We start from the raw sequence: 18,298 nt of genomic DNA, 5'->3' as shown, positions 1-18,298 counted from the left end.
CCGGTTTTATATATATTTTATATACATTTAATATGTATTAATTTGTTTTAATTTGTCTTTATTTGTCATATGCCAAATGTGGATATTTATAATGTGTATAAAAACGCCCAATCCATCCCCCCTTTTTCAATTTTTCGCCGATTTTATTATGTTGTAATATGATATAAGGGAAGATGTAGGGGCACTTTAAGTGAGATATACTCGCCCGTTTTGTTTAGTTCATTTACATATATGCTGTTATATCAATTAGCCAATAGAATGTGAGCAAGAAGGGGGGCTTAAGGGTATTTAAAGCAGGTTTTAGCAGCCATTAGACACTTCTGACGAAGCCGTAAGCACTAACGGCGAAACGCGTAGAGTGTTTCAGTCCAGCAAACAACCAAGAGAAGGAACACCGAGGATCCACTCTTACCATCAGACCCAGTGGTTCTCGACGCACCGGAAGTGACGTGACAGGAGCCCCGCCATGGATACAGTGTTTCCGGTGAAGCGGAGGACAACGGTGAACCCAGGGGATCGCGACTCACTGTGTACCCGTTACCGGCTATTCATTATCGCCTACCTTGACCATACAGAGTGTAAGCCTTCATTTGTATATTTCTTGTCAGAATACATTACCGTCTACACCAAGCATGTCAAACTCAAATGCTAACAAGGGCCAAATAAACAAGGTTTAAGTCTAGGTGGGCCGCAAAAAAAAAAAAACTTACATTTTCATAGAAACGTAGGTTTATTTCGAAAAGTAGTGTGTGTGTGTGTGTGTGTGTGTGTGTGTGTGTGTGTGTGTGTGTGTGTGTGTGTGTGTGTGTGTGTGTGTGTGTGTGTGTGTGTGTGTGTGTGTGTGTGTGTGTGTGTGTGTGTGTGTGTGTGTGTGTGTGTGTGTGTGTGTGTGTGTGTGTGTGTGTGTGTGTGTGTACGAAAATAAAAACTAAAAAAGCCAGATGTGAATGACTTCTGAACCCATTAACCAGTGTCAGGATGCCCCTCTTGATTTCCAAAGCAGCAATCCCGCCTGGAATCTTACCTGATCCGCAGTCCCTCAAGGTACTATACTGCAGGGGAGGTGTTTCCTACCTGTCTTCCGATGTCCCCCGCGTGAAACTTGAGTCAGATCCGGAAGAAAGCAGAATAGGTTATTTCGGTGTAGGTATAGGGCAGTTAAGATAAAAACGAGAGACAGAGAGGCAGAGAGAGAGGCGCAGAGAGAGAGGCGCAGAGAGAGAGGCGCAGAGAGAGAGGCGCAGAGAGAGAGGCGCAGAGAGAGAGGCGCAGAGAGAGAAGCGCAGAGAGAGAGGCGCAGAGAGAGAAGCGCAGAGAGAGAAGCGCAGAGAGAGAGAGAGGCGCAGAGAGAGGCGCAGAGAGAGGCAGAGAGAGAGAGAGGCAGAGAGAGAGAGAGGCAGAGAGAGAGAGGGGCAGAGAGAGAGAGAGGCAGAGAGAGAGGCGCAGAGAGAGAGAGAGAGAGGCGCAGAGAGAGAGAGGCGGAGAGAGAGAGGCGGAGAGAGAGAGGCGGAGAGAGAGAGAGAGAGAGAGAAAGGCACAGGGACACAGGGATACAGGCACAGGGACACAGGCACAGGGGCAGGGACACAGGGACACAGGGGCACAGGGGACAGGGACACGGGGGCACAGGGACACAGGGACAGGGACACAGGGACACAGACACAGACACAGGCACAGGGGGACAGACACAGGGACAGGGGGACAGGGGGACAGGCACAGGGGCAGGGACACAGGGACACAGGGACACAGGGGCAGAGGCACAGGGACACAGGGACACAGGGGCAGAGGCACACAGGGACACAGGGACAGAGGCAAAGGGGCACAGGGACAGAGGCAAAGGGGCACAGGGACACAGGGGCAGGGACACAGGGGCAGGGACACAGGGGCAGGGACACAGGCACACAGGGGACAGGGACACAGGGGACAGGGACACAGGGGCACAGGGACACAGGGAGGCAGGGGCACAGGGACACAGGGGACAGGGGCACAGGGACACAGGGACACAGGAACAGGGACACAGGGGCAGGGACACAGGGACACAGGCACACAGGCACAGGGACACAGGCACAGGGACACAGGCACAGGGACACAGGCACAGGGACACAGACACAGAGGCACAGGGACAGAGACACAGGCACAGGGACACAGGGACAGGGACACAGGGACAGAGGGACAGGGACACAGGGGACAGGGACATAGGGGACAGGGACACAGGGGACAGGGACACAGGCACAGGGGCACAGGGACACAGGGACACAGGGACACATGGACACAGGGACACAGGGACAGGGACACAGGGGCAGGGACACAGGGACACAGGCACACAGGGACACAGGCACACAGGGACACAGGGACACAGGGACAGGGGCAGGGACACAGGCACACAGGCACAGGGACACAGGCACAGGGACAGGGACAGAGGCACAGGGGACAGGGGGACAGGGACACAGGGACACAGGCACAGGGGCACGGGGACAGGCACAGGGGCACAGGGACAGAGGCACAGGGACAGAGGGACAGAGGGACAGGGACACAGGGACAGGGACAGAGGCACAGGGACAGAGGCACAGGGACAGAGGGACAGAGGGACAGGGACACAGGGACAGGGACAGAGGCACAGGGACGGGGACACAGGGACGGGGACACAGGGACGGGGACACAGGGACAGAGGGAGACAGGGACAAAGGGGCACAGGGACAGAGGGAGAGGGACAGAGGGACACGGACACAGGGACAGGGACACAGGCACAGGGACACAGGGACAGGGACACAGGGACAGGGACACAGGGACACAGGCACAGGGGCACAGAGGGACAGGGGGACAGAGGGACAAAGGCACAGGGACAGAGGGACAGAGGGACAGAGGGACAGAGACACAGAGACAGAGGGACAGGGACACAGAGACAGAGGGACAGAGACAGAGAGACAGAGGGACAGAGGGACAGAGACACAGAGACACAGAGACAGAGGGACAGAGGGACAGAGGGACAGAGGGACAGAGACAGAGGGACAGAGACAGAGGGACAGAGAGACAGAGGCACAGGGACAGCAGCACAGGGACAGCAGCACAGGGACAAGGGCACAGGGGCAAGGGGACAGGGGCACAGGGGCACAGGGATACAGGCACTCTCTCTCTCTACCTCTCCCTGACACTCTCTCTCTCTCTCTCAGACACACACACACACACTCAGGCACACACACACACACAGACACACACACACAGACACAGACACACACACAGACACACACTCAGACACACTCAGACACACTCAGACACACACACACACACACACACACAGACACACAAACAAACACACACACACACAGATCTCCTTCTGCACGTGCAGCTCACACAGAGATTTGACAGGGGGGAGGGGGGCTGCTGTGAAGACATACCCCTGTCCGTGGGATCTCCACTGAACTGTTGAACTCTCTGCACCTCATGGAGGGGGCGGCCATGATCTCTCTGGTTTACCAGGCTTCAAGGAGAATGCAGTCTCTCCGCCGGGGTTTTGACTCCGCCCCCGTGTCCTCCCACACACGGCATGTGTGCAGATTGACTGCACCCGGCCACCGTACGCCTCCAGCCCCTGCAGGACAGATTTTACTTCCGCCCGTGCTACTCGCTTCCCCAACACCCGCGCTCGCTTCTCCCGCGGCCAAAACTTTTTACCGCCGCCCACGCGCTCGCCGACACACACGACCGCCGCCGCGCTGGTTGTGAGCGGGCCGCAAAAATATCCATTGGGGGCCGCATGCGGCCCGCGGGCCGCATGTTTGACATGCCTGGTCTACACTATTTGGTCTCTTCTTTTCTTCCCTGGAGGTTGGTGGCTGGTGGCTGGTGGCAGCTGCATATTCACAGGGCGCATCCACCCCTTGAGTTGGATGGCTGCTTGATTTTGACTACCTTCATGTGAGTAGATCACTTTTGAGCTTTTGCACACTAAATCACCGATTTAAAACATTATTGCACTATGTGATGTTTTCTTTATTTTTATGGCTACGAGACACGCTCCCCTGATTTTTTTGGAGGATCATCTGGTGCAGCTTCACGTCAGACTCTTCAGATCCCAAGATGCCAGAGAAGTCTAAAAAAACGAGCGCCCGAAACAGGCTCCATAGTGTAGAAATCACTATATTGAAAATGAGTTACAGCAAGAATAAGATCCACCCAAACCTAAAATACAAGAGTGCTCCTACGTGAGGTAGGAAACCTGCCCGTGCTCTCCCTGGATCACCTCTGGAACGCATTGTACTTTTGCTTGGACAGGCTACCGGCATCTTTTTGAAGGAACCTTGGATCCAACTACGGGTCGCAGCGAGGGACAAGATGCATCCTATGCGTTTCGCCGCGTTTTATCCCTGTTTAAACTCTATTTCCATTAAAGTGATTCCAACGCTCTGGAAGCTGTTTTAGGTGCTTCTGTTTTGAGGTACTGGATATACCAGGTGAAATTACAACGCCCCCAAACTTTCAAATTATCCAATTTTTTTACACTGAAAATATGACTGATGTTAAAACCTCATAAGTGAGAAAACGGTTTATTTAGCCCTTGAGGGGGCTGCGCAGTGACTCATGGAGCCTGGCGGGGGTGACAGATGAGTGGCGTTTATGTTCTGTCCTCCCACACCGTTCTGCTGTAATTTGCACTTACATAAGCACAGCCATGACAATCTCAACCTTTTCTCTTTCTTTTTTTTTCCCAAAAAGATTATGCAACTTTACATTAAGCTTCAATAATTGTAGAACATTATGATATTACCGAATAGACTTGAATTTTATCTTAGCTGATGCAGCTTGGCGATTGGAATCTTACATGTGCCATCATGGTTGAAACTGCACCTAATAGTGTCACTTCTGCACCCAATGTATCAATGCAAGAATGTGCTGATTCCTTTCCTGCAACTAGAGAAGTGGTTTTCAATCTTTGTTTGGTTAAGGAATATCTATAATTATATTGCGAAATTCTGCGGAACCCCACCCTCTCTAATAGCACGTCTGAGATCAGATGCATTGTAAGGAACCCCAACCCTCTCTAATAGAGTCTGAGATCAGATGCATTGTAAGGAACCCCAACCCTCTCTAATAGCGCATCTGAGATCAGATGTAAGGAACCCCAACCCTCTCTAATAGCGCGTCTGAGATCAGATGCATTGTAAGGAACCCCAACCCTCTCTAATAGCGCGTCTGAGATCAGATGCATTGTAAGGAACCCCAACCCTCTCTAATAGCGCGTCTGAGATCAGATGCATTGTAAGGAACCCCAACCCTCTCTAATAGCGCGTCTGAGATCAGATGCATTGTAAGGAACCCCAACCCTCTCTAATAGCGTGTCAGAGATCAGATGCATTGTAAATTCTTTTGTATTTGGTACAATTTTCAAACGACCTGAAAATTGCAGGGAACCTTTTAGGGGTGCCCGGGTAACCGAAGGGCTCCTAGGCACCCCTGGTAAAAATCAATGAAGAATAACTGAGACCACAACCCAACAGAAATATATTATTCTTTAGTTTTTTTTGTATGCAAGTCAATAGAACCAGGAACTTCCAGCCACAAAAAAATCCCCTGCATATTAACATGTAATTATTTATGCCAAAACTCTGTGATATCATTCAATGTCTGTGTGTCTATCTTTATTTATACAGCGCTATCCGTGTACATAGCGCTTTACTGCAGTAATACACCGGACAAAATAATATGAGACCTGATAGGAATAAGTGCTTCAGACATAAAAGTAACATTTAGGAAAAGGAGTCTCTGCCCCAAAGAGCTTACAATCTAAGTGGTAAGTAGGGAGAACTTACATGGACAGTAGGGAGGTGTTCTGGTAAATGCTCCAGTGCATATGAGATGTATAGTATCAGCTACTCATGTTTCATTAAAGAGGTATCTTTTAAGTTGGGTCTTAAAGGTTGATAGAGAGGGTGCCAGTCGGGTATTGAGGGGAAGGGCATTCCAGAGGTGTGGGGCAGTTAGTGAGAACGGTTTTAGGTGGGAGAGGGCTGTAGATACAGAAGGTGTAGAGACAAAATACATCTGTTTGCAGAACGCAAAAGGCAAGCATTTAAAAAAAAAATCTCAAATATGGCGCGTTGGTTTCAGCAAAAATAGTGGGAAGTCGCTTTGCCTGTAGAACATACGCTCTATATATTAATGAAAGCACGTTGAAGTAGAAGGGTAAAGGGGGACGATAGACAGCACACTGATAGTGTTAGATTTATGCAATTGCAGGGTGCACGGAACAAAAGGGGACCCTTATTCCCCTGTATAGTACTAACAAATCTACGTAAGTACCAGCACTCACTCTAATAGCTAAACGATGAAAACAGTTGTAATGCAGAAAATACATGTAATAATAAAACAAACCAGAAATAAATCAAATGTGTTTACAGAAACCAGTGTCACAAATGGGCATGTCACAAAGTGAGGGGGGGGGAAGGAAAAGGGGAAAAAACATGAAACACAAGGAATATACACACAAAAACGGAGAACGGAAAGTATGCTAGGGGGGCACGTTGAAGTAGGTTTATTTATATATAGCCAGGGATTAGATGTGATTAACTGTAATTAACTAAAAGGGGTTAATTGCTAGACTACTCTATCTGCTTCCAAAAGATTGCACTACTTGTGCTATTGATGAAGACCTATAGTGGACCTTAGGTTAGGACCTTACTCAATATCCTGGGGGAGCCAGGGGGGGGGGGGGGTTCGGGCCAGGGCCCTGCTCCTTTTATTTGTCCTGGGCCCCATAATTTCTGCTGGCGGCCCCGGGTGGAGGTATCAAGTGTCAGACGTGAGAGCATTTAAACTCAGATTTGCAAAACGGTGCTGAATCTCTAAGTACCGTACTCAAGTGAACAGAACAGAAGGTGTCCTACATTTTAGCATCGCTAAGTAAGCCTGGGATTAACTCTTTGAATCCCTTTCAAGCTAGAGCCACAGTGGCACTGACAGGGTTAGCTGCGATTCTTCCTCCACTTCTCAGATTGTTCTGCTGCTTAGAGAGCCGCCCCCAGTGATATAAACCGAAGGCGCAGGACGGGACAGTTTACAGAATCGCCGCCCAGTCTCAACATCCTTTCGCCAACCCTATGACTGCCACTGTAAACTGACTCACTCGTCTGTGCTTAACCCCTTCCTGACTGCCACGTTTATTCCAGAGATTGTTATTTCAACAGGGCCCATAAGCTGGCAGGAGGGTGCGATGTATGCGTGTCTTTATTTATATAGCGCCCACAGTGTACTCACCGCTTTGCAAAGACAATGCAGTGCAGGGAATTATACTACAATAAGCGCAACAACGTCACACAGCAGGAAAGGGAATCCCTGCCCCGGAGAGCTTACAATCTGAGCGGTATGTTGGGAGATTCAAAGAGACAGCAGATGAGTGCTGTAGATGGCAGGGCTTGGCCGCAATGGTTGGGAAGAGCGACTGTGGGTGTGGGACAGTAGCCGTGAGCCGCAGGGAATCAGCGCGGTGTGCAGAAGGGAATCAGCGCGGTGTAACGCAGGGAATCAGCGCGGTGTAACGCAGCAGGGAATAAGCGCGGTGTGCAGCGGGGAATCAGCGCGGTGTGCAGCAGGGAATCAGCGTGGTGTGCAGCGGGGAATCAGCGCGGTGTGCAGCGGGGAATCAGCGCGGTGTGCAGCGGGGAATCAGCTCGGTGTGCAGCGGGGAATCAGCGCGGTGTGCAGCGGGTAATCAGCGCGGTGTGCAGCGGGGAATCAGCGCGGTATGCAGCGGGGAATCAGCGCGGTGTGCAGCAGGGAATCAGCGTGGTGTGCTGCAGGGAATCAGCGCGGTGTGCAGCGGGGAATCAGCGCGGTGTGCAGCGGGGAATCAGCGTGGGGTGCTGCAGGGAATCAGCGCGATGTGCAGCAGGGAATCAGCGCGGTGTGCAGCGGGGAATCAGCGCGGTGTGCAGCGGGGAATCAGCGTGGGGTGCTGCAGGGAATCAGCGCGATGTGCAGCAGGGAATCAGCGCGGTGTGCAGCGGGGAATCAGCGCGGTGTGCAGCGGGGAATCAGCGCGGTGTGCAGCGGGGAATCAGCGCGGTGTGCAGCAGGGAATCAGCGCGGTGTGCAGCGGGGAATCAGCGCGGTGTGCAGCGGGGAATCAGCGCGGTATGCAGCGGGGAATCAGCGCGGTATGCAGCGGGGAATCAGCGCGGTGTGCAGCGGGGAATCAGCGCGGTGTGCAGCAGGGAATCAGCGCGGTGTGCAGCAGCGAATCAGCGCGGTATGCAGCGGGGAATCAGCGCGGTGTGCAGCGGGGAATCAGCGCGGTGTGCAGCAGGGAATCAGCGCGGTATGCAGCGGGGAATCAGCGCGTGTGCAGCGGGGAATCAGCGCGGTATGCAGCGGGGAATCAGCGCGGTGTGCAGCGGGGAATCAGCGCGGTGTGCAGCAGGGAATCAGCGCGGTGTGCAGCGGGGAATCAGCGCGGTGTGCAGCGGGGAATCAGCGCGGTGTGCAGCGGGGAATCAGCGCGGTATGCAGCGGGGAATCAGCGCGGTATGCAGCAGGGAATCAGCGCGGTGTGCACTGGGGAATAAGCGAGGTGTGCAGCAGGGAATCAGCGCGGTGTGCTGCAGGGAATCAGCGCGGTGTGCAGCAGGGAATCAGCGTGGTGTGCAGCGGGGAATCAGCACGGTATGCAGCAGGGAATCAGCGCGGTGTGCAGCAGGGAATCAGCGCGGTGTGCAGCGGGGAATCAGCGCGGTGTGCAGCGGGGAATCAGCGCGGTGTGCAGCGGAGAATCACCGCAGTGTGCAGCAGGGAATCAGCGCGGTGTGCAGCAGGGAATCAGCGCGGTGTGCACCGGGGAATAAGCGAGGTGTGCAGCGGGGAATCAGCGCGGTGTGCAGCGGGGAATCAGCTCGGTGTGCAGCGGGGAATCAGCGCTGTGTGCACCGGGGAATAAGCGAGGTGTGCAGCGGGGAATCAGCGCGGTGTGCAGCAGGGAATCAGCGCGGTATGCAGCAGGGAATCAGCGCGGTGTGCACCGGGGAATAAGCGAGGTGTGCAGCGGGGAATCAGCGCGGTGTGCAGCAGGGAATCAGCGCGGTGTGCAGCAGGGAATCAGCGCGGTGTGCAGCGGGGAATCAGCGCGGTATGCAGCGGGGAATCAGCGCGGTGTGCAGCAGGGAATCAGCGCGGTGTGCAGCAGGGAATCAGCACGGTGTGCAGCGGGGAATCAGCGCGGTGTGCAGCAGGGAATCAGCGCGGTATGCAGCGGGGAATCAGCGCGGTGTGCAGCAGGGAATCAGCGCGGTGTGCAGCGGGGAATCAGCGCGGTGTGCAGCAGGGAATCAGCGCGGTGTGCAGCAGGGAATCAGCGAGGTGTGCAGCAGGGAATCAGCGCGATGTGCAGCGGGGAATCAGCGCGGTGTGCAGCGGGGAATCAGCGCGGTGTGCAGCAGGGAATCAGCGCGGTGTGCAGCAGGGAATCAGCGCGGTGTGCAGCGGGGAATCAGCGCGGTGTGCAGCAGGGAATCAGCGCAGTATGCAGCGGGGAATCAGCGCGTATGCAGCAGGGAATCAGCGCGGTGTGCAGCAGGGAATCAGCGCGTGTGCAGCGGGGAATCAGCGCGGTATGCAGCAGGGAATCAGCGCGGTATGCAGCAGGGAATCAGCGCGGTGTGCAGCAGGGAATCAGCGCGGTGTGCAGCAGCGAATCAGCGCGGTATGCAGCGGGGAATCAGCGCGGTATGCAGCGGGGAATCAGCGCGGTATGCAGCAGGGAATCAGCGCGGTATGCAGCGGGGAATCAGCGCGGTGTGCAGCGGAGAATCACCGCAGTGTGCAGCAGGGAATCAGCGCGGTGTGCAGCAGGGAATCAGCGCGTATGCAGCAGGGAATCAGCGCGGTGTGCAGCGGGGAATCAGCTCGGTGTGCAGCGGAGAATCACCGCAGTGTGCAGCAGGGAATCAGCGCGGTGTGCAGCGGGGAATCAGCGCGGTGTGCAGCGGGGAATCAGCGCGGTGTGCAGCGGAGAATCACCGCAGTGTGCAGCAGGGAATCAGCGCGGTGTGCAGCGGGGAATCAGCGCGGTGTGCAGCGGGGAATCAGCGCGGTGTGCAGCAGGGAATCAGCGCGGTGTGCAGCGGGGAATCAGCTCGGTGTGCAGCAGGGAATCAGCGCGGTGTGCAGCGGGGAATCAGCGCGGTGTGCAGCGGGGAATCAGCGCGGTGTGCAGCAGGGAATCAGCGCGGTGTGCAGCAGGGAATCAGCGCGGTGTGCAGCGGGGAATCAGCGCGGTGTGCAGCAGGGAATCAGCGCGGTGTGCAGCAGGGAATCAGCGCGTGTGCAGCGGGGAATCAGCGCGGTATGCAGCAGGGAATCAGCGCGGTATGCAGCAGGGAATCAGCGCGGTGTGCAGCAGGGAATCAGCGCGGTGTGCAGCAGCGAATCAGCGCGGTATGCAGCGGGGAATCAGCGCGGTATGCAGCGGGGAATCAGCGCGGTATGCAGCAGGGAATCAGCGCGGTATGCAGCGGGGAATCAGCGCGGTGTGCAGCGGGGAATCAGCGCGTATGCAGCAGGGAATCAGCGCGGTGTGCAGCGGGGAATCAGCTCGGTGTGCAGCGGAGAATCACCGCAGTGTGCAGCAGGGAATCAGCGCGGTGTGCAGCGGGGAATCAGCGCGGTGTGCAGCGGGGAATCAGCGCGGTGTGCAGCAGGGAATCAGCGCGGTGTGCAGCGGGGAATCAGCTCGGTGTGCAGCAGGGAATCAGCGCGGTGTGCAGCAGGGAATCAGCGCGGTGTGCAGCAGGGAATCAGCTCGGTGTGCAGCAGGGAATCAGCGCGGTGTGCAGCAGGGAATCTGCGCTGTGTGCAGCGGGGAATCAGCGCGGTGTGCAGCAGGGAATCTGCGCTGTGTGCAGCGGGGAATCAGCGCGGTGTGCAGCAGGGAATCAGTGCGGTGTGCAGCAGGGAATCAGCTCGGTGTGCAGCGGGGAATCAGCGCTGTGTGCAGCGGGGAATCAGCGCGGTGTGCAGCGGGGAATAAGCGAGGTGTGCTGCAGGGAATCAGCGCGGTGTGCAGCAGGGAATCAGCGCGGTGTGCAGCAGGGAATCAGCGCGGTGTGCACCGGGGAATAAGCGAGGTGTGCAGCGGGGAATCAGCGCGGTGTGCAGCAGGGAATCAGCGCGGTGTGCAGCGGGGAATCAGCGCGGTGTGCAGCGGGGAATCAGCGCGGTGTGCAGCGGGGAATAAGCGAGGTGTGCTGCAGGGAATCAGCGCGGTGTGCAGCGGGGAATCAGCGCGGTGTGCAGCAGGGAATCAGCGCGGTGTGCAGCAGGGAATCAGCGTGGTGTGCAGCGGGGAATCAGCACGGTATGCAGCAGGGAATCAGCGCGGTGTGCAGCGGGGAATCAGCGCGGTGTGCAGCAGGGAATCAGCACGGTGTGCAGCGGGGAATCAGCGCGGTGTGCAGCAGGGAATCAGCGCGGTGTGCACTGGGGAATAAGCGAGGTGTGCAGCGGGGAATCAGCGCGGTGTGCAGCGGGGAATCAGCGCGGTGTGCAGCGGGGAATCAGCTCGGTGTGCAGCGGAGAATCACCGCCGTGTGCAGCAGGAAATCAGCGCGGTGTGCAGCGGGGAATCAGCGCGGTGTGCAGCGGGGAATCAGCACGGTGTGCAGCAGGGAATCAGCACGGTGTGCAGCAGGGAATCAGCGCGGTGTGCAGCGGGGAATCAGCTCGGTGTGCAGCAGGGAATCAGCGCGGTGTGCAGCAGGGAATCAGCGCGGTATGCAGCAGGGAATCAGCGCGGTGTGCACCGGGGAATAAGCGAGGTGTGCAGCGGGGAATCAGCGCGGTGTGCAGCGGGGAATCAGCTCGGTGTGCAGCGGGGAATCAGCGCTGTGTGCACCGGGGAATAAGCGAGGTGTGCAGCGGGGAATCAGCGCGGTGTGCAGCGGGGAATCAGCGCGGTGTGCAGCGGGGAATCAGCGCGGTATGCAGCAGGGAATCAGCGCGGTGTGCACCGGGGAATAAGCGAGGTGTGCAGCGGGGAATCAGCGCGGTGTGCAGCAGGGAATCAGAGCGGTGTGCAGCAGGGAATCAGCGCGGTGTGCAGCAGGGAATCAGCGCGGTATGCACCGGGGAATAAGCGAGGTGTGCAGCGGGGAATCAGCGCGGTGTGCAGCGGGGAATCAGCGCGGTGTGCAGCAGGGAATCAGCGCGGTATGCAGCGGGGAATCAGCGCGGTGTGCAGCAGGGAATCAGCGCGGTGTGCAGCGGGGAATCAGCGCGGTATGCAGCGGGGAATCAGCGCGGTGTGCAGCAGGGAATCAGCGTGGTGTGCTGCAGGGAATCAGCGCGGTGTGCAGCGGGGAATCAGCGTGGGGTGCTGCAGGGAATCAGCGCAGCGGGGAATCAGCGCGGTGTGCAGCAGGGAATCAGCGCGGTGTGCAGCGGGGAATCAGCGCGGTATGCAGCAGGGAATCAGCGCGGTATGCAGCAGGGAATCAGCGCGGTGTGCACCGGGGAATAAGCGAGGTGTGCAGCAGGGAATCAGCGCAGTATGCAGCGGGGAATCAGCGCGTATGCAGCAGGGAATCAGCGCGGTGTGCAGCAGGGAATCAGCGCATGTGCAGCGGGGAATCAGCGCGGTATGCAGCAGGGAATCAGCGCGGTATGCAGCAGGGAATCAGCGCGGTGTGCAGCAGGGAATCAGCGCGGTGTGCAGCAGCGAATCAGCGCGGTATGCAGCGGGGAATCAGCGCGGTATGCAGCAGGGAATCAGCGCGGTATGCAGCGGGGAATCAGCGCGGTGTGCAGCGGGGAATCAGCGCGTATGCAGCAGGGAATCAGCGCGGTGTGCAGCGGGGAATCAGCTCGGTGTGCAGCGGAGAATCACCGCAGTGTGCAGCAGGGAATCAGCGCGGTGTGCAGCGGGGAATCAGCGCGGTGTGCAGCGAGGAATCAGCGCGGTGTGCAGCAGGGAATCAGCGCGGTGTGCAGCGGGGAATCAGCTCGGTGTGCAGCAGGGAATCAGCGCGGTGTGCAGCAGGGAATCAGCGCGGTATGCAGCAGGGAATCAGCGCGGTGTGCACCGGGGAATAAGCGAGGTGTGCAGCGGGGAATCAACGCGGTGTGCAGCGGGGAATCAGCGCGGTGTGCAGCGGGGAATCAGCGCGGTGTGCAGCGGGGAATCAGCGCGGTGTGCAGCAGGGAATCAGTGCGGTGTGCAGCAAGGAATCAGCTTGGTGTGCAGCGGGGAATCAGCGCGGTGTGCAGCGGGGAATCAGCGCGGTGTGCAGCATGGAATCAGCGCGGTGTGCAGCGGGGAATCAGCGCGGTGTGCAGCGGGGAATCAGCGCGGTATGCAGCGGGGAATCAGCGCGGTGTGCAGCAGGGAATCAGCGCGGTGTGCAGCAGGGAATCAGCACGGTGTGCAGCGGGGAATCAGCGCGGTGTGCAGCAGGGAATCAGCGCGGTATGCAGCGGGGAATCAGCGCGGTGTGCAGCAGGGAATCAGCGCGGTGTGCAGCGGGGAATCAGCGCGGTGTGCAGCAGGGAATCAGCGCGGTGTGCAGCAGGGAATCAGCGAGGTGTGCAGCAGGGAATCAGCGCGATGTGCAGCGGGGAATCAGCGCGTGTGCAGCGGGGAATCAGCGCGGTGTGCAGCAGGGAATCAGCGCGGTGTGCAGCAGGGAATCAGCGCGGTGTGCAGCGGGGAATCAGCGCGATGTGCAGCAGGGAATCAGCGCAGTATGCAGCGGGGAATCAGCGCGTATGCAGCAGGGAATCAGCGCGGTGTGCAGCAGGGAATCAGCGCGTGTGCAGCGGGGAATCAGCGCGGTATGCAGCAGGGAATCAGCGCGGTATGCAGCAGGGAATCAGCGCGGTGTGCACCGGGGAATAAGCGAGGTGTGCAGCAGGGAATCAGCGCAGTATGCAGCGGGGAATCAGCGCGTATGCAGCAGGGAATCAGCGCGGTGTGCAGCAGGGAATCAGCGCATGTGCAGCGGGGAATCAGCGCGGTATGCAGCAGGGAATCAGCGCGGTATGCAGCAGGGAATCAGCGCGGTGTGCAGCAGGGAATCAGCGCGGTGTGCAGCAGCGAATCAGCGCGGTATGCAGCGGGGAATCAGCGCGGTATGCAGCAGGGAATCAGCGCGGTATGCAGCGGGGAATCAGCGCGGTGTGCAGCGGGGAATCAGCGCGTATGCAGCAGGGAATCAGCGCGGTGTGCAGCGGGGAATCAGCTCGGTGTGCAGCGGAGAATCACCGCAGTGTGCAGCAGGGAATCAGCGCGGTGTGCAGCGGGGAATCAGCGCGGTGTGCAGCGAGGAATCAGCGCGGTGTGCAGCAGGGAATCAGCGCGGTGTGCAGCGGGGAATCAGCGCGGTGTGCAGCAGGGAATCAGCGCGGTATGCAGCAGGGAATCAGCGCGGTGTGCACCGGGGAATAAGCGAGGTGTGCAGCGGGGAATCAGCGCGGTGTGCAGCGGGGAATCAGCACGGTGTGCAGCGGGGAATCAGCGCGGTGTGCAGCAGGGAATCAGTGCGGTGTGCAGCAGGGAATCAGCTCGGTGTGCAGCGGGGAATCAGCGCTGTGTGCACCGGGGAAAAAGCGAGGTGTGCAGCGGGGAATCAGCGCGGTGTGCAGCAGGGAATCAGCGCGGTATGCAGCAGGGAATCAGCGCGGTGTGCACCGGGGAATAAGCGAGGTGTGCAGCGGGGAATCAGCGCGGTGTGCAGCGGGGAATCAGCGCGGTGTGCAGCGGGGAATCAGCGCGGTGTGCAGCGGGGAATCAGCTCGGTGTGCAGCGGGGAATCAGCGCTGTGTGCACCGGGGAATCAGCGCGGTGTGCACCGGGGAATAAGCGAGGTGTGCAGCGGGGAATCAGCGCGGTGTGCAGCAGGGAATCAGCGCGGTGTGCAGCAGGGAATCAGCGCGGTGTGCAGCGGGGAATCAGCGCGGTATGCAGCGGGGAATCAGCGCGGTGTGCAGCAGGGAATCAGCGCGGTGTGCAGCAGGGAATCAGCACGGTGTGCAGCGGGGAATCAGCGCGGTGTGCAGCAGGGAATCAGCGCGGTATGCAGCGGGGAATCAGCGCGGTGTGCAGCAGGGAATCAGCGCGGTGTGCAGCAGGGAATTAGCGCGGTGTGCAGCGGGGAATCAGCGCGGTGTGCAGCAGGGAATCAGCGCGGTGTGCAGCAGGGAATCAGCGAGGTGTGCAGCAGGGAATCAGCGCGATGTGCAGCGGGGAATCAGCGCGGTGTGCAGCGGGGAATCAGCGCGGTGTGCAGCGGGGAATCAGCGCGGTGTGCAGCGGGGAATCAGCGCGGTGTGCAGCAGGGAATCAGCGCTGTGTGCAGCAGGGAATCAGCGCGGTGTGCAGCGGGGAATCAGCGCGGTGTGCAGCGGGGAATCAGCTCGGTATGCAGCAGGGAATCAGCGCGGTGTGCAGCGGGGAATCAGCGCGGTGTGCAGCGGGGAATCAGCGCGGTGTGCAGCGGGGAATCAGCACGGTGTGCAGCGGGGGAATCAGCACGGTGTGCAGCAGGGAATCAGTGCGGTGTGCAGCAGGGAATCAGCGCGGTATGAAGCAGCGAATCAGCGCGGTATGCAGCGGGGAATCAGCGCGGTATGCAGCGGGGAATCAGCGCGGTATGCAGCAGGGAATCAGCGCGGTATGCAGCGGGGAATCAGCGCGGTGTGCAGCGGGGAATCAGCGCGTATGCAGCAGGGAATCAGCGTGGTGTGCAGCAGGGAATCAGCGCGGTGTGCAGCGGGGAATCAGCGCGGTGTGCAGCGAGGAATCAGCGCGGTGTGCAGCAGGGAATCAGCGCGGTGTGCAGCGGGGAATCAGCGCGGTGTGCAGCAGGGAATCAGCGCGGTATGCAGCAGGGAATCAGCGCGGTGTGCACCGGGGAATAAGCGAGGTGTGCAGCGGGGAATCAGCGCGGTGTGCAGCGGGGAATCACCGCCGTGTGCAGCGGGGAATCAGCGCGATGTGCAGCGGGGAATCACCGCCGTGTGCAGCGGGGAATCAGCGCGGTGTGCAGCGGGGAATCAGCGCGATGTGCAGCGGGGAATCAGCGCGGTGTGCAGCGGGGAATCAGCGCGGTGTGCAGCGGGGAATCAGCTCGGTGTGCAGCGGGGAATCAGCGCGGTGTGCAGCGGGGAATCAGCGCGGTATGCAGCGGGGAATCAGCGCGGTGTGCAGCAGGGAATCAGCGCGGTGTGCAGCGGGGAATCAGCGCGGTGTGCAGCAGGGAATCAGCGCGGTGTGCAGCAGGGAATCAGCGCGGTGTGCTGCAGGGAATCAGCGCGGTGTGCAGCGGGGAATCAGCGCCGTGTGCAGCAGGGAATCAGCGCGGTGTGCAGCGGGGAATCAGCGCGGTGTGCAGCGGGGAATCAGCGCGGTGTGCAGCAGGGAATCAGCGCGGTGTGCAGCAGGGAATCAGCGCGGTGTGCTGCAGGGAATCAGCGCGGTGTGCAGCGGGGAATCAGCGCCGTGTGCAGCAGGGAATCAGCGCGGTGTGCAGCGGGGAATCAGCGCGGTGTGCAGCGGGGAATCAGCGCCGTGTGCTGCAGGGAATCAGCGCGGTGTGCAGCAGGGAATCAGCGCGGTGTGCAGCGGGGAATCAGCGCGGTGTGCAGCGGGGAATCAGCGCGGTGTGCAGCAGGGAATCAGCGCGGTGTGCAGCAGGGAATCAGCGCGGTGTGCAGCAGGGAATCAGCGCGGTGTGCAGCGGGGAATCAGCTCGGTGTGCAGCAGGGAATCAGCGCGGTGTGCAGCAGGGAATCAGCGCGGTGTGCAGCAGGGAATCAGCGCGGTGTGCAGCAGGGAATCAGCGCGGTGTGCAGCAGGGAATCAGCGCGGTGTGCAGCAGGGAATCAGCGCGGTGTGCAGCAGGGAATCAGCGCGGTATGCAGCAGGGAATCAGCGCGGTGTGCAGCAGGGAATCAGCGCGGTGTGCAGCGGGGAATCAGCGCGGTGTGCAGCAGGGAATCAGCGCGGTGTGCAGCGGGGAATCAGCTCGGTGTGCAGCAGGGAATCAGCGCGGTGTGCAGCAGGGAATCAGCGCGGTGTGCAGCGGGGAATCAGCGCGGTGTGCAGCGGGGAATCAGCGCGGTGTGCAGCAGGGAATCAGCGCGGTGTGCAGCAGGGAATCAGCGCAGTGTGCAGCGGGGAATCAGCGCTGTGTGCAGCGGGGAATCAGCGCGGTGTGCAGCAGGGAATCAGCTCGGTGTGCAGCGGGGAATCAGCGCGGTGTGCAGCGGGGAATCAGCGAGGTGTGCAGCAGGGAATCAGCGCGATGTGCAGCAGGGAATCAGCGCGGTGTGCAGCGGGGAATCAACGCGGTGTGCAGCGGGGAATCAGCGCGGTGTGCAGCGGGGAATCAGCACGGTGTGCAGCGGGGAATCAGCACGGTGTGCAGCAGGGAATCAGTGCAGTGTGCAGCAGGGAATCAGCGCGGTGTGCAGCAGGGAATCAGCGCGGTGTGCAGCGGGGAATCAGCGCGGTGTGCAGCGGGGAATCAGCTCGGTATGCAGCAGGGAATCAGCGCGGTGTGCAGCGGGGAATCAGCGCGGTGTGCAGCGGGGAATCAGCGCGGTGTGCAGCGGGGAATCAGCACGGTGTGCAGCGGGGAATCAGCGCCGTGTGCAGCAGGGAATCAGCGCGGTGTGCAGCGGGGAATCAGCGCGGTGTGCACCGGGGAATAAGCGAGGTGTGCAGCGGGGAATCAGCGCGGTGTGCAGCAGGGAATCAGCGCGGTGTGCAGCAGGGAATCAGCGCGGTGTGCAGCGGGGAATCAGCGCGGTATGCAGCGGGGAATCAGCGCGGTGTGCAGCAGGGAATCAGCGCGGTGTGCAGCAGGGAATCAGCACGGTGTGCAGCGGGGAATCAGCGCGGTGTGCAGCAGGGAATCAGCGCGGTATGCAGCGGGGAATCAGCGCGGTGTGCACCAGGGAATCAGCGCGGTGTGCAGCGGGGAATCAGCGCGGTGTGCAGCAGGGAATCAGCGCGGTGTGCAGCGGGGAATCAGAGCGGTGTGCAGCAGGGAATCAGCGCGGTGTGCAGCGGGGAATCAGCGCGGTGTGCAGCAGGGAATCAGCGCGGTGTGCAGCAGGGAATCAGCACGGTGTGCAGCGGGGAATCAGCGCGGTATGCAGCAGGGAATCAGCGCGGTGTGCAGCAGCGAATCAGCGCGGTGTGCAGCGGGGAATCAGCGCCGTGTGCAGCGGGGAATCAGCGCGGTGTGCAGCGGGTAATCAGCGCGGTGTGCAGCGGGGAATCAGCGCGGTATGCAGCGGGGAATCAGCGCGGTGT

At 59.2% G+C, this 18,298-nt stretch overlaps 1 protein-coding gene across 7 annotated transcripts in view; it reads right to left on the bottom strand.

The window, feature by feature from the left end:
* The window catches only part of PUSL1 (pseudouridine synthase like 1), a 96,474-nt gene that overhangs the window by 47,461 nt on the left and 30,715 nt on the right, over window positions 1-18,298 (bottom strand). Inside the window, exons 1-2 of one of the 7 annotated variants that reach the window (XM_075603673.1) lie at window positions 3,396-3,479; window positions 1,025-1,101 (exon numbers count right to left, since the gene is read on the bottom strand). The exons of 4 other annotated variants lie outside the window; for them this stretch is intronic. Coding sequence is in view for 1 of the 3 variants with exons in the window: in XM_075603671.1 (XP_075459786.1) it covers window positions 3,396-3,458 (63 nt within the window). In the remaining 2 variants the exon portion in view is untranslated. Of the gene's footprint in view, window positions 1-1,024; window positions 1,212-3,395; window positions 3,487-18,298 lie in introns of those variants that run through there. 2 more of the 7 variants (XM_075603671.1, XM_075603674.1) reach the window with 2 other exon arrangements.

Source organism: Ascaphus truei, chromosome 6, assembly GCF_040206685.1.
Source record: "Ascaphus truei isolate aAscTru1 chromosome 6, aAscTru1.hap1, whole genome shotgun sequence".
In the NCBI taxonomy this organism is placed as follows: domain Eukaryota; kingdom Metazoa; phylum Chordata; class Amphibia; order Anura; family Ascaphidae; genus Ascaphus; species Ascaphus truei.
Note: the sequence above shows the minus strand (reverse complement) of the source record. Positions and strands in the feature narration are given on the sequence as shown.